The 14,752-nt window shown below is 46.7% G+C and overlaps 1 protein-coding gene across 4 annotated transcripts in view; it reads left to right on the plus strand.

Moving 5' to 3' along the window:
* Window positions 1-12,873, plus strand: part of OS9 (OS9 endoplasmic reticulum lectin) — a 30,239-nt gene extending 17,366 nt beyond the window's left edge. The window contains exons 6-15 of one of the 4 annotated variants that reach the window (XM_014844027.3): window positions 7,429-7,639; window positions 7,756-7,860; window positions 8,070-8,170; window positions 8,641-8,692; window positions 9,406-9,494; window positions 9,691-9,969; window positions 10,250-10,439; window positions 11,346-11,510; window positions 11,658-11,770; window positions 12,062-12,873. In XM_014844027.3, the coding sequence (XP_014699513.1) occupies window positions 7,429-7,639; window positions 7,756-7,860; window positions 8,070-8,170; window positions 8,641-8,692; window positions 9,406-9,494; window positions 9,691-9,969; window positions 10,250-10,439; window positions 11,346-11,510; window positions 11,658-11,770; window positions 12,062-12,187 (1,431 nt within the window). In that variant the 3' untranslated portion in view covers window positions 12,188-12,873. The remainder of the gene's footprint in view (window positions 1-7,428; window positions 7,640-7,755; window positions 7,861-8,069; window positions 8,171-8,640; window positions 8,693-9,405; window positions 9,495-9,690; window positions 9,970-10,249; window positions 10,440-11,345; window positions 11,511-11,657; window positions 11,771-12,061) is intronic. The other 3 variants (XM_014844028.3, XM_014844030.3, XM_014844029.3) reach the window with 3 other exon arrangements.
* Window positions 12,874-14,752: the final 1,879 nt, after the last annotated feature.

A 14,752-nucleotide genomic window follows, 5' to 3' on the forward strand; every position in this document is an offset into this window, starting at 1 on the left:
TTTTTTGTTATTACAGAAGATTATCACATTATACATATGTACATGTGTAAATCTATCTTAAAAGTATAATTCCTGGACTCAAGTTCTGTATATTGAAGGACCATCTTTTTAAAAGTTTTATTATGGAAAATTTAAAACCTATGATATCAGAGATAATTGTCCTATAACCCCTTTTGTTTCATCTGTCTTCAACAGATGTGGCCAGTCCCATGTCATCTGTCCCCTGCCCACCTTCTTGCACTGCACCCTCCACTCCCAGATTATTTGGAAGCAAATTACAGACATCATATCATTTCGTCCATAAATATTTCTATATTTATTTATCCCTAAAACATTAGAGCTCTTTTTAAAACATAACCACAATAGCATGTCACACTAAAAAATTAACAGTAATTCCTAATATCATCAAATATTCAATATTTTCAAGTTGCCCTGATTGTCTTTTATATCTCATAATTATACAGGTTGTTTTATGGTTGTGCCATTTAATTTGAGTCCTTTTCAATTTGTTGAGACTTGTTTATGGCCCAGCATATGTCGGTTTCTGTGAATGTTTCTTTGTGCTTGAAAATAACGTACACTCTATGGTTAGGGACAGTGGTTCTGTATGTCTTTTAGGTCGTGATTGTTAATTGTGCTGCTTAAATTTTTTGTGTCCTTACTGATTTGTCTCCTGCTATAATTATGGATTTGTCTCTTATTCCTTATTATTCTTTCAATTTATTCATTATTATTCTCTCAGTTGTTGCTTTATATATCTTGGGGCTATGTATTAATTTATTCAACAAATGTTTAATAAGTGCGTCTATGTGCCAGGCACTGTCCTAGTTGCTGGGGATATTTCAGTGAACAAAACAGACAAAAATTCCTACTCCACTTGGGAGAGACAGACAATAAGGAAGATAAAGAATGACATACAATTTAAATCGTTATCTTCCTCATCAATTGAACGTTTTAACATTATGAATTGACCTTTATCTTAGTAGTTTTTTTACTTAAAGTTTCATTGAGTTGTTTACTGTATTTTGCCATTCTTTTGCTTTTATCCTTTCTATATTCTTATGTTTTAAGTGTGTTCTTCAAACAGCATATAGTTATATTTTTAAAAATTTTAACCTTTTATTCTATACGTACATGTTTGGATTTTACGTACATGTTTGGATTTATGTCTAACATTTTATTTTATGCTTTCTTGTGTTCCACCTGTTCTGTTTCCTTTCTCTCCTTTCTTGCTTTTATTTTGTTCCATTTTGCATTAATCACACCACCTTTTCTCTCATCTGAGTAGAAAGTTAGGCATTCTGTTTCTTTCTTTTACTTGTTTAAAATAACAGCTTTATCAAGATATAATTCACATGCCATGCAATTCAGGGTGCAATTCAGTGGTTTTGGTATATTCACAGAGTTGTGCAGCCATCACCACGATTAATTTTAGGACCCTGTCATCACCGTGGAAGTCCCTGCCCTTTAGCAGTTACTCCATCCCACCCCCCTCGACCCCGCCCTCCACTCTAGACAACCTCTCATCTTTCTGTCCCTATAGAGCTGCCTATTCTAGACATTTCCTGGAAATGGAATCATACAGTGTGTGACCTTTTGTGTCTGGCTTCCTTCACTTACCGTGTTTTCAAGGACCATCCGTGTGTAGCATGTACCACTACTTCGTTACATTTTATTGCCAAACAGTATTCCACGTTCCACTCATCTGTTCATCAGTTGGTGAACATTTGCGTTGTTTGCACTTTTTGGCTGTTATGAACAATGCTGCTTTTAACATTTGTGAACAAGTTTTTGTGTGGACATGTCTTCATTTCTCTTGATATGTACCAAGGAGTAGAATTGCTGGATCATATGGTAATTCCATGTTTAACCTTTTGAGGAACTGCCAGACTTTTACCAACGGAGTAGCACCACCTTACACTCCTACCAGTAGTATATGAAAATTTCAATTTCTCCACATCCTCATCAATGCTTGTTTTTATCTTTTTGACTATAGCCTTCCTGGTAAATGTGAAGTGGCATCTAGTTGTGGTTTTGATTTGCATTTCCCTCAAGATTAATGATGTGCAGCATCTTTTCATGTGCCTATTAGCAATTTGTCTATCTTCTTTGGAGAAATGAGTATTCAGATCTTTTGCCCATTTAAAAATTGTGTTATTTGTCTTTTTATTTATTTATTTTTTTTAAAGATTTTATTTTTTCCTTTTTCTCTCCAAAGCCCCCCGGTACGTAGTTGTATATTCTTCGTTGTGGGTCCTTCTAGTTGTGGCATGTGGGACGCTGCCTCAGCGTGGTCTGATGAGCAGTGCCATGTCTGCGCCCAGGATTCAAACCAACGAAACACTGGGCCGCCGGCAGCGGAGTGCGCGAACTTAACCACTCGGCCACAGGGCCAGCCCCCTCTTTTTATTATTGAGTTGTAAAATTTCTTTATGTATTCTGGACATAAGTCCCTTATCAGATATATGATTTGCAAATATCTTCTCTCATTCTATGGGTTGTCGTTTCACATTCTTGATGGTATCCTTTGCAGCACAAAAGCTTTGAATTTTGATGAATTCCAATTTATTTTTTTTCTTTTGTTACTCGTGCTTTTGATGTCATATCTAATACACTGTTGCCTCATCTAAGGCCATGAAGACTTACCCCTATGTTTCCTTCTAAGAGTTTTATAGTTTTACATTTAGGTCTTTGATCCATTTGGAGTTAATTTTTGTATATGGTAGGAGGTAGGAGTCTAGCTTCATTCTTTTGCATGTAGATATCCACTTGACCCAGCATCATTTGTTGAAAAGACTATTCCCATTGAATTATCTTGATAACCTTGTTGAAAATCAAGTGATGATAAAAATGAAGATTAATTTCTGGGCTCTCAATACTATTTCATTGGTCTATATATCTATCCTTATGTCGGTATCAAACTGTCTTGATTATTGTAGCTTTGGTAGCAAGTTTTGAAATCTGAAAGTGTAAATCCTCCAATTTTGTTCTTTTTCTTTTGAGGAATATTAGCCCTGAGCTAACATCTGCTGCCAATCCTCCTCTTTTTGCTGAGGAAGACTGGCCTTGAGCTAACAACAGTGCCCATCTTCCTCCACTTTGTATGTGGGACACCTACCACAGCATGGCTTGCCGAGTGGTGCCATGTCCGCACCCGGGATCTGAACCGGCGAACCCCAGGCCGCCGAAGCAGTTAACCACTTAACCACTGTGCCATTGGGCTGGCCCCTGTTATTCTTTTTCAGTGTTGTTTGTCTATTTGGAGTCCCTTAAATTTTCATATGAATTTTAGGATCAGTTTGTTAATTTCTGCAAAGAAGGCAGCTGGAATTCTGATGGGGATTGCATTGAATCTAAAGATCAATTTGGGGAGTATTGCTATCTTAACAATATTAAGTCCTGTAATCTATGAACTTGGATGTCTTTCCGTTTATTTAAGTCTTTAATTTCTTTCAGCACTGTTTTGTAGTTTCCAGAGTATGTTTTATACTTATTTTGCTACATTTATTCCCAATTATTTTATTCTTTTTGATGCTATTGCGAATTGAATTATTTTCTTAATTTTATTTTTGGATTGCTCATTGCAAGTGGACAGAAATACAATTGATTCTTGTATCCTGCAATCTTATTGAACTCATTATTAGTTCTAATAGTTTTTTTTTTTTTTAGTGGATTCCTCAGGATTTTCTATATATAAGATCAGGTCATCTTGTAAACAAAGATAGTTTTACTTTTTCTAATATAGATGCCTTTTATTTCATTTTCTTGCCTAATTACCCTTGTCAGAACCTCCAGTAATATGTTGAAAAGAAGTGGCATGAGCAGACCTCCTTGTCTTTTTTCTGATCTTAGGGGGAAACCATTAAATTTTTCACCATTAGGTATAATGTTAACTGTGGATTTTTCATAAATGCCTTTTATTAGGTTGATGAAGTTCCCCTCTATTTTGATCATGAAGAGTTGCTGAATTTTGTCAAACGCTTTTTCTGCATCCATTGACATGATCATTTGTCTTTTGTCCTTTATTCTATTGATAGGATGTATTAGCTATATGAATTGATTTTTTTATGTTAACCCAACCTTCTACTCCTGGAATAAATCCCACTTGGTCATGGTGCGTAATCCTTTTTATATGTTGCTGAATTCACTTAACTAGCAGTATTTGGGGATTTGGGGCTCCATATTCATGAGAGATTTTGGCTTGTGGTTTCCTTTTCTTGTGATATCTTTGTCTGGATTTGGTATAAGGGTAATACTGGCCTCATAAAATTAGTTGAAAGTGTTCCTTCCTCTTGTATTTTTTGGAAGAGTTTGAGAAGGATTGGTATTTATTATTTTTTAAATGTTTGGTAGAATTCACCAGTAGACCTGTCTGGCCCAGGCTTTTCTATGTAGGTAGTTTTTTTTATTATAATTCAATCACTTTCCTTGTTATAAGTCTATTCAGATTGTCTATTTCTTCTTGAGTCACTTTTGGTAGTTTGTGTCTTTCTAGAAATTTGTCCATTTCATCTAAGTTATCTGATTTGTTGGAATTTAGGTGTTCATAGTATTCCTTTATGATCCTTTCTATTTCTGTAAGGTTGGTAGTAATGTCCCCTCTTTCATTCCCAATTGTACTAATTTGAGTCTTCTCTTTTTCTCTTGGTCAGTCAGCTAAAGTTTTGCCATTTTTATTGATCTTTTAAAAAATCAACTTTTAGTTACATTGGTTTTCTCTATTGCTTTTCTATTCTCTATATGATTGATTTTTGTTCTAATCTATATTATTTACTTCCCTTTGCTTGCTTTGGGTTTAGTTTGCTTTTATTTTTCTAGTTTCTTAAAGGGGAAGGTTAGGTTATTGATTTGAGATCTTTCTTCTTTTTTAATATTGTCTTTCACAGGTAAAAATTTTCCTCTAAGCACTATTTTAGCTGCATCCCATAAGTTTTGATATGTTGTGTCTTTATTGTCATTCATTTCAAAGTATTTTCTAATTTTCTTGTGATTTCTTCTTTGGTTACTTAGGAATGTTTTGTTTAATTTCCACATATTTGTGAATTTCCCAAATGTTTTTATATTATTGAACCCTAATGTCATTCAGTTATGGTCAGAGAACATACTTTGTATGATTTAAATTGTTAGTTCTTTGAACACATTTGTAATGATTAAAGTGTTTTTCTATGAAATCTGACATCTCTGCCCTCTTACAGGCATTTTCTGTTGCCTGCTTTTTTTCCTGTGTATGGATCACACTTAACTGTTTCTTTGCATATCTCATGATATTTTTTTTTAAACTGGACATTTTAGGTAATATATGGTAGCAATTCTGGATACTAACTCCTGCTCTCCACCACAAAGCTTGTTTTTGTTGTTTCCCTGTTTATCTCTTGAGTGACTTGTCTGGCCTATTTTAGTGAAGTCTATTTCCCCTGCATTGTGAAGCCTCAGATGTCACTCCTCTGAGGATGCTGTCTTGGGCATGCACACACTCACCCTCCATGGCAGTGTTTTCAGCAGGGCTCTCTTGGACTGTCTCTTTTCCTGATCACTTAAGCTATTTGCCTCTGCTGGTATCACACCCAGCTGTTAGGCTCAACTAATTGCCAGCTGATTGCTCTATGGTTTTTGACATGTGGGGCATAAGTTGCTCCATAGTTAAATCTAATTAAATTTGGGCCCCTTTATAGGTTTTGGTTTTTTTTCCTTTTCTGCTTTTTCTCCCCAAATCCCCCCAGTACATAGTTGTATATCTTAGTTGTGGGTCCTTCTAGTTGTGGCATGTGGGACACCACCTCAACATGGCCTGACAAGCAGTGCAATGTCCATGCCCAGGATCCGAACCAGCAAAACCCCGGGCTGCTGAAGCGGAGCGCACAAACTTAACCACTCGGCCACGGGGCCGGCCCCATCTTCTTTTTTTTTTTTCTTTAGGGGTTGTTTTTGATGCAAATATTTTAGGTTTGTTCTGCCCTCAGGAGAGCTCTTAAATGCTGTCTCTTTCCTTGGTTCTTTCTGTTAAACTGGCTGGCCTGTGGTTTAGGTTGTTGTTCTAATGGAGCTACCAGCCTCTTTTCTAGCTTAATCTCCATTTTTTTTAGAGTTCTCTTAGGCTTGAACTTCCCATACTCTGTTTCACATAAAGTCTGTTCTTTTGGAGCGAGCTTTGGAGCTCTCCGTTCTTATGGACTGCCTCTCCCCCTGGGCAGAATCCCTAAGCCCCTGCTCTGGAGCTGGTGTCAGGGACAGTGATCTGGGTCTCTCAGAGTGACACTCTTGTTTAAGGAGCAGGGAGCTGGGCAGGGCTGATAGGCTCTGGTCCTCTCAGTTTGCATCTCTGTTCTGAAGCCCCCACCCTGTTAGTAATGTGGGGTGAGGGCGATCAGGGCTCCAATATTCTTATCCTGCTGTACCTGAGGTATAGCCTCTGCCCTGTGAGAGGGGCTGGGTGGAGGAAGGGAGTCCTCAGTCTCCTGACCACATTCACTAAGAATTTAGTCTCTGCAGCTTGGAACTGGGGAGCGCTGAGAAATATTGGTGGCCTGCCCCTCCTGGTGAAATACCGTGTATCTTGACTGGATGCTGAAGGCATAGGAAACCCCACTTTTTCTTTAGCCACACTCACTTGGAGTGGAGCATCTGTCTAAGTGAGCTGTGGGGTGGTAGTTGGGGGCATAAACTTTCACTGTTCAAGATTTAGTAGATTTTCTTGAATAGATGTTTCTTAATTTGCTGTATGTCCTTAGGAAAATTTCCAGAAATTTTAAATGTTTGTGTTTTAAAAAAACTTTCCCTATGGAATTTCACAGGGAGCGGGTCTGCAGAACTCCTCATGCCGCCATTCCAGAAGTGGGACCTCTCTCTCTTTTACTTTTAATAATTACTTCAGAAATTGCAGGGGTGCATACTTATTTATCAAAGGCTAACATTAATTGATGTCTTCACTCTCTCTCTGAATAATACAAGGACCTTAGATCTACTTGAAATTTTTTTATTGTATGCACACACAAAGAAAAAAATATATATATTTCAAGTAAGATAAGTGTGTGTGTGTATATATATATATATATATATCTCAAATATGTCTTAGTCTATACCTCCTGTATTTATGTAAAGCAAGAATGTGAAACAGAAATGGACTGGTTACCTACAGTTAAGCTGCCTGGGCTCAATTCCTGTTTTTACCACTTACCAGCTGGTTACCCTGAACGAGCCCCTTAATTGCATGAAACCTGAGTTTCTGGAGCCACAGAGTTGAGATACTAATACCTCCTTCACTGGCTGTTCGTGATAATTAAATGAGCTACTGTATGTCAAGTGCCATATGCACAATGTATGCACAGTGTCTGACACACGATGAGTGCTTAGCAGAAGGCAGCTGCTCCCAAGAACTAAAGGTAATCATTGGTGGTAATTACCATTTATTTGTCCTCTCTGTCCTGGCAGTTCCTCTGTGACGAGGGTGCTGGTATTTCTGGGGACTACATTGATCGTGTGGATGAGCCCTTGTCCTGCTCTTATGTGTTGACCATTCGGACTCCTCGGCTCTGCCCCCACCCTCTCCTGCGGCCCCCACCCAGCGCTGCTCCCCAGGCCATTCTCTGTCACCCAGCCCTGCAGCCTGAGGAGTACATGGCCTACATTCAGAGGCAAGCTGGTGAGTAATTAAAAGAGCAAGGGGAGGAAGGAGAGACGTGGGGAGGGACAGCAGAAGGCAGAGCGTGAAGAGCCCGGAGGGATGTGCCCCTCTCCTGCCTGCACACTGTTTTTCAGTAGACTCAAAGCAGTATGGAGAGAAAATCATGGAGGAGCTGCCAGACCCGGACCCACAAATGTGGAGGGAGACCAAGCCGGGGATGGTGCCCCCAAAGAGAGCAGGTAGGAGCTTGTTTTACCTGTTCCATGAAACTTGTCTCCATTTCTTCCCTTCCCCAGCCTGTTGTCCTGTACCAACTGTCGGGGGTGGTGTGAAAAAGTACTATGGGCCCAAACCCCTTAGTAAGAGAGGAGGCGCAGGTACCCCATTCTGTTTGCTCCCTTCTGTTTCTCCCCTCCTTTCAGATTCCTCCCTGTTCTCTGTATCCCAGGTGCAGGCCCAACCAAGGATGACAGTAAGGAATCAGATTTCTGGAAGATCCTTCACGAGCCAGAGGACCAGGCCCCGGGAGGGGAGGAGGCACAGGCTGAGGTGAGAGCCAGCTTCCTAGCCGTTTCTCTGATGAGGCTGAACCTGGGCTTTGGGATAGAGGGCCACTCGAGCTGAGGTCATTGTGAGAGGACCTACATCTATCTAGGGCTGCAAGGAGACACCCAGAACCATTGCCTTAAGAGTATGGGAGGGGCGCCGGCCCTGTGGCCAAATGGTTAAGTTTGTGCACTCCGCTTTGGCAGCCTAGGGTTTCGCCGGTTCAGATCCTGGGCACGGACATGGCACCACTCATTAAGCCATGCTGAGGCGGCATCCCACGTACCACAACTAGAAGGACCCACAACTAGAATATACAACTATGCACTGGGGGGCTTTGGGGAGAAGAAGAAGAAGAAAAAAAAAGAAGATTGGCAACAGATGTTAGCTCAGGTGCCAATCTTTAAAAAAACAAGCATATGGGAGGCATAAACAAGCTTGCATCCTTGACTCTGCCCTTTTCTCCTCCTCAGGAGCAGGAACCAAGCCTTGAGGCAGCAGACCCAGCTCCAGGCTCTCCTGATGGTGAGTGAACTCCCCACGGCTCCTTTACTGATGGCATGTATTTTCAGGTTGGCACGGTGGGGGCTGGGGGGCTGGGGTTGACCTGAACACTGGGAGGGAGGGAGGTTGGGCAGCCAGTCCAGCAGTGAACTCACTTCTACAGGAATTGGTACTCTTTGTAGACAACAGTTCTATTTTGGGGTGGCAGCAGAACACAGTGGTTCCACCACTTGCTGACTCGGTCATCTTGGACGATTTCACTTGCCCTCAGTTTCCTCGCCTGTAACATGTGGGTAATGACCCCTACCTTGGAGGGCTGTTGTGAGATTAAGTGAGAAGGAATCTGGAGTTCACAGCAGAATGCCTGGAACTGAGTAGAGATCACAAGTGGTTTCTATTTGTGGAAGCGGGAGGACAGGATCCAGGGAAGAGGGGCCCTTGGCCCCAGAATCTCCTCTGTGGTCCTGAAAATGGGAGTGATCGCCAGAAGGGCTCGGCAGCGCCTGAAAGAGCAGGGCACGCAGCAGTGCGTTAGCATCCTCCTCTCTCTCACCTGGGAGTGCGCCTTAGCACAGTGCTCCCTGGGGGGGCATGTTGGCCCCAATTGTTCTTGCCAGACAGGTAGCTCCCGGGGGCAGGGACCATGTCCTTCCCTGGTCTCCTCGACCTCTCTCCTTAGGAAGTCAAAGTAGAATTTAGGAGACAATGGCTCCATTCCTATTCTTTCACCTCAGATTTTCAGAACAATGTGCAGGTCAAAGTCATTCGGAGTCCTGCGGACCTGATTCGATTGATAGAGGAGCTGAAAGGTGGAACAAAAAAGGTATGGGTCCTACTCCAGGGAGGGCTGGAACCACCATGTGGAGAGCCACCCTGAGCCGGGCCCAGCAGAGCCGGTGCCCTTCCTTTACTTCTCCTGAGTCTCTCCCACATCCAGCCGCTGTTTGTCTGCCCCCAGCCACGTGTCTCTGCTGACACCCCCACTATCTACCTCTTTCTCTTGGCCCCCATCCACCCAGGGGAAGCCAAACGCAGGCCAGGAGCAGCCTGCAGATGATGCTGCAGAAGTCCCTCAGAGGGAACCGGAGGTGAAGGAAAAGGGTGACAGAGAACATCAGAATGAGGTGGAAGAAGAGGAAGAGGATGACGAGGATGAAGACGAAGATGAGGATGAACGGCAGTTACTGGGAGAATTTGAGAAGGAACTGGAAGGGATCCTGCTCCCGTCAGACCGAGAGCGGCTCCGTTCCGAGGTGAAGGCTGGCATGGAGCGGGAGCTGGAGAACATCATCCAGGAGGTGAGCACAGCTCTCAGCCCTCAGGCTTCTGCAGCGGCCTGCTCCTGCGGGGCAAGACAGGCCGAGGGGCTGCGAGAGGGCAAAGGGCAACACCTAGCACAGCTGGGGCACAGGATGGGGCACTCTGAAGTGGCAGCTGTTGACTGAGTTAAAAGGGGGGACGGTGGGGAAGGGGGATCAGAGAGAGGGGTGACACTTAGATACAACTCTCCTGTAAGCGTGGACCACTGGCCTTCCCTCCCCAGACCCCTGACTGTCCACCCCCCCTTGGGCATTCCAGACGGAGAAGGAGCTGGACCCAGACGGGCTGAAGAAGGAGTCAGAGCGTGATCGGGCAATGCTGGCCCTGACGTCCACTCTCAACAAACTCATCAAAAGACTGGAGGAAAAACAGAGCCCGGAGCTGGTGAAGAGGCACAGGAAAAGGAGGGTTGTCCCCAGAAAGCCTCCCCCCACACCCCAACCAGCAGGTGAGAGTGTCAGACGGGAGGGAGTGGCCCAGGCCTTTGTCTCCAGCCCTCAGCTGGCGGATCCTGTTCTTTCCCTTCCGAGAGAGCGCTCACTCTCTTCCTTCTTTCCGGAACACTGTTCTCTCTCCTGCCTTCTTCCGGCTGCCTCCATCCCTTTGCCTGGTTACCTCCTATTCATCCTTTTGGGAAGCAGCTTTTAAAGGATGTCTGTCTTGCTCCTGGATGCCCAGCACATAGGGGGTGGTCAGTAGATAGTAACTGAGTGACTGTGAGCCTGTGTGCTGAAGACCACATGTCTGTGGAGGATGCAGCCTGTCAACAGTTAGGACTCGCACCGGGCGAGGACCCGGCTGGCCAAGTGTGCATAGGCAGCCCAGTGGCTCCTAAGCCAATTGCGGGGACAGATGAAGTTATCCCTTCTTCTTGCACCTCCCCGTGTCCCCGTTCCACAGGGTCCTGTGGGAGTGGAGATCAGACATTCCAAATGGAATGTGCCAATTTCAAACCTTCTATCCCACTATCTCGATACACATTGAAATGTCTCTCGAGTACCAACGTGTGGAGTGCCAAACCACAGTTTTCCAACCTGCTTCTTAAAATGAACTTCTCTGTAGGCCCAGGTGGCCTGATCTTTGCTTCAGAGAACACAGTCATTTTCCTGTAGGTGCTGGGCAGAATTGTTGGGTCGAGAGGGAACAAGGGAGGCTGCAGTTGGTGGAGGGAGCTTTACAGGCTGGAATTGGGAGGGGGCGCTAATTTATTTTGAGCCCTGGTTCAGATACGAGTTTGAGGTGGAATAACTGCCCGTTATTCCAGTTGATGGCTTAGGGAGAGGTGACCATCACAGCCCCTAACCCTGGAGTCACGGCTCCACTTTGTGTCTCCCTGTGTGTCTCCCCCTCTAAGAGGAGGATCCTGAGCACAGAGTCCGGGTCCGGGTCACCAAGCTCCGTCACGGAGGCCCCAATCAGGATCTGACTGTCCTCGAGATGAAACGGGAAAACCCGCAGCTGAAACAAATCGAGGGGCTGGTGAAAGAGCTGCTGGAGAGGGAGGGACTCACGGCGGAAGGTGGGCCCTGGAGGGCGGGGCTGGCTTAAGAGCTGTTGGAAGGGCTTGCTTCCTGAAGTGGAGGGGCTGGGGACCTGGGGGGCAGAGGACCTGCACTGAGGCGCCCACCCTGCCTTTCCTCTCACTGCCCATCCCACTCCTTTCCAGGGAAAATTGAGATCAAAATTGTCCGACCAGGGAATGAAGGGTCTGAGGACGATGCACGCTGGCTGACTGATGAGGACACGAAAAACCTCAAGGAGATTTTCTTCAATATCTTGGTGAGAGGTGCCCTACCCCCAAATCCTCCACCTCCAGCCCCCCACTCCCACTGCAACACACTGTGCTGTTGAGAGGGGGGTTTAGAGTCACCCAGGCACGTGCCAGCCTGGCCACTTTCGGAGCTTCAGTTTCCTCATCTGTGAGATGAGGCTGGTGGTCCTGGCCGCCGGGTGACCGGCACCAGCAGGAGCCCGGGAAGAAGCGTGAAGTGTGTGTTGTGCCGGGCCCGCCCTCCCCACGGCAGTGCTGGATCCTCGCGCGCTCACCCCGCCCACCCTCTCCACCCCCAGGTGCAGGGAGCCGAAGAGGCGCAGAAGGAGCGGCAGCGGCAGAAAGAGCTGGAGAGCAATTACCGCCGGGTGTGGGGCTCTCCGGGTGGGGAGGGCACCGGGGACCTGGACGAGTTTGACTTCTGAGACCACCACACCCTCCGCTGGCCAAGGAGTCCAGAGTCTTCCTTGACTGGCCCTGCCTCCTCCCTACCCCGCCACCCCAGCCCCGTCTTGAAGGCAAAACAGCAGAGTAGAGCCAGCTGTGGACTTTGGGGCCCCACCTCAGGGTGTGAGGGGCCTGGGGTGGGGGCCCCACCTCGGGGTGTGAGGGGCTGGGGTGCGTGCTGCCCTCGTGCCCCCTCCCTTCCCTCCACCTGTCACAGCCCCTGCCCCCCTCCCCCCCCTTTTGCTGTCCGGGCTTCTCCCCCACCTCTCTCTCCTTTCCTCCCTGGCTTCCCTTGTTACCGGCCCCTAACTTGCTGGTTCCTCTCCCCTCCCCCCCCCCGGAGAGTTGGTGATATCTTTTGACTGGAGGAAAGCAGAGAGAGCAAGGAGAGGGGCAGGCCAGCAGGCCCCCACACCTGCCCTACTGCTGCCCCTAGTCACCTTACCCCTCCCTTGGTCTGGCCTGGGGTTCCCTGCTCCTCTCCCTTCCCACACTGTTCCCTGCAGTCTGCCTCCGAGTGGAGGCACCTTCCCCTCTGTTGCTGAGGAAGTGGGAGAAAGTTGCCCACCACCTCTGACACAATCCCAGTGGCCAGGGTGGCCTGCAGACCCACCCACCAGGTTTTTGAACAATCAGGTTTCTAAATAAAGAACTGGACCATCAATCTTTTTTTTTCTTTTAGAGGGTAGGTGAGGTGGCTGCTGAAGTAGGGCTGAGGCTTGAGGTTCTCATCTGGGTGGAGGGCACACTGATGTGTTCTGTGCTCCCACCTCCCAGGTGGTCTCATGGGGGTGGGTGTACAGGAAGAGCCAAGGACAGAGGAACAAGCCCACTGGCCTGGCCAGGACGGAGACACTTGCAGAACTGTGGTCCCTCCTTTTCCTCCTCTGTCCATTTATCTTCCTTCTCTTCTTGCCTTTTACATCCTGAAAGCTGATGTGCACACCATGGAATTACCCCACCTGGGGGTCCTCCTTCTGCTGACCTCTGGCCTCTCTCCCTACAGCCTGTGGCCCACACCCCCTCCCCACCTGGACATCCCACTTCACCATTGCCTAGAAAAGCCCTCTACCCGTGGCCAGGCCCGCACGCCAGCTTCCTAGTATGCCAAGGGTAGGTGCGCCTGGGTGGGTGTCGCCATCTCTTCGTCATGCCTAATGCAGACATGGGTCCTTCCCCTCCCCTCTTCCTTCTCTTGCTCCCCATCTCTGTGGTGTACAGCTTTTCTGTGGAAGACTTTCCACTGTCTCGTGGATAGATGGAGGGCAACTCCCACGTCTCCAAGAGTGGAGAGTGAGGCATTCCATTGAGGAAGGAAGCTGTGTGAGATGACCTTCTCCTTGCCGAGTGCAGACCAGTGCCTACTGTGCATGTTCTGCTTAGATTGTCTGATTTAGAAACGTAAATGGGTAGCCTTGTAAAACCCTGCTTCCCCAGATCATCAGTGTATCTTAAGGGGAGGGAGGCTTCACCTGTGCAAGGTCTGAGACACTGCCTCAAGTGCAGCTGTAGCCAGAACGCTGGGTTCAAATCCTCGCCCTCCATTGACTATCAGTAGGGCCGAAAATAACTTTTCACATGCTGTGTCCTCATAGGTAAATTGTGGATAATTGTGCTGGCCTCGTAGCGTGGGTATGAGGATTGAAGGAGATAGTGTGTGTCATGCTCTTAGCACAGTCCCTGGCCCACAGTAAGTGCTCAGTGACTTATAATAAACCAGCTCCTGAGTTCTGAAGAAACTAGATGGTACCTGGAGGCAAGAGTCTTGGAAGGAATCCCCAGAGCTGCTCAGAAGCTACAGTAGAATCTGTTAGGATGCGAGGGTGGGGAGGGAAGCTGGGGCAGGAGGGTTACCTTTGATTTGATGGGAGTGGAGTCTTATCATCAGAAAACTGAGTTCTGGAAATCTCGCTAGATTTAATCATTTTGTACTTTCAATAGTAAAGTCCTTTTCATTTTCCTTTGGCTTTTGGTAAAACTCCAAAGGAGAAGGTTGGTCTGCCCAGCTGTGCTGAGGCAAACAGGAGGAGGAGAGCAGGGTGTGTGGCAGATGGCAACCAGGAGAGGGTGGGGAGGGGGATGGCGGAGGGCAGCAGGAATCCAGGTGAGATAATCCAGGCGAGCTGTGAAGGTGGCATGGACAGGAAGGGGCAGCAGCACCCCTTCCGCACCCCAGGGAGTCCCCTTCCAGAGTCCTATTCTGCCGCAACCTGGAGGGCTTGCTTGATGTTGTGTCACCCCATCTCCCACAGGGCCAAAGACGCAGCCCATGAAACGAAGAATCTAGTGGGTTACTCAGGGTGGGGAGTTGCTGTGGGGTTGTGACCCCTTGACCACCTCTCACTGGCTGGCGGTTCCCTGTAGTCAGGTCATCCTCTCCAGAGTCCTTGCTTCCTCCTCGTACTCTCTCACGCTCGAGCTTCCGGGAAAGGGACTGAGCTTTTGCCACCAAGAAGGAAAGTGGAGATGGAGTGGGGAGTCCAGGGTCTGGGAGCTGAAAGGGGGAATGGCCAGGGCTTCCAGTTGAGTCTCTGCAACTTCCC

This window comes from Equus asinus, chromosome 22 (genome assembly GCF_041296235.1).
Source record: "Equus asinus isolate D_3611 breed Donkey chromosome 22, EquAss-T2T_v2, whole genome shotgun sequence".
Taxonomy (NCBI): Eukaryota; Metazoa; Chordata; class Mammalia; order Perissodactyla; family Equidae; genus Equus; species Equus asinus.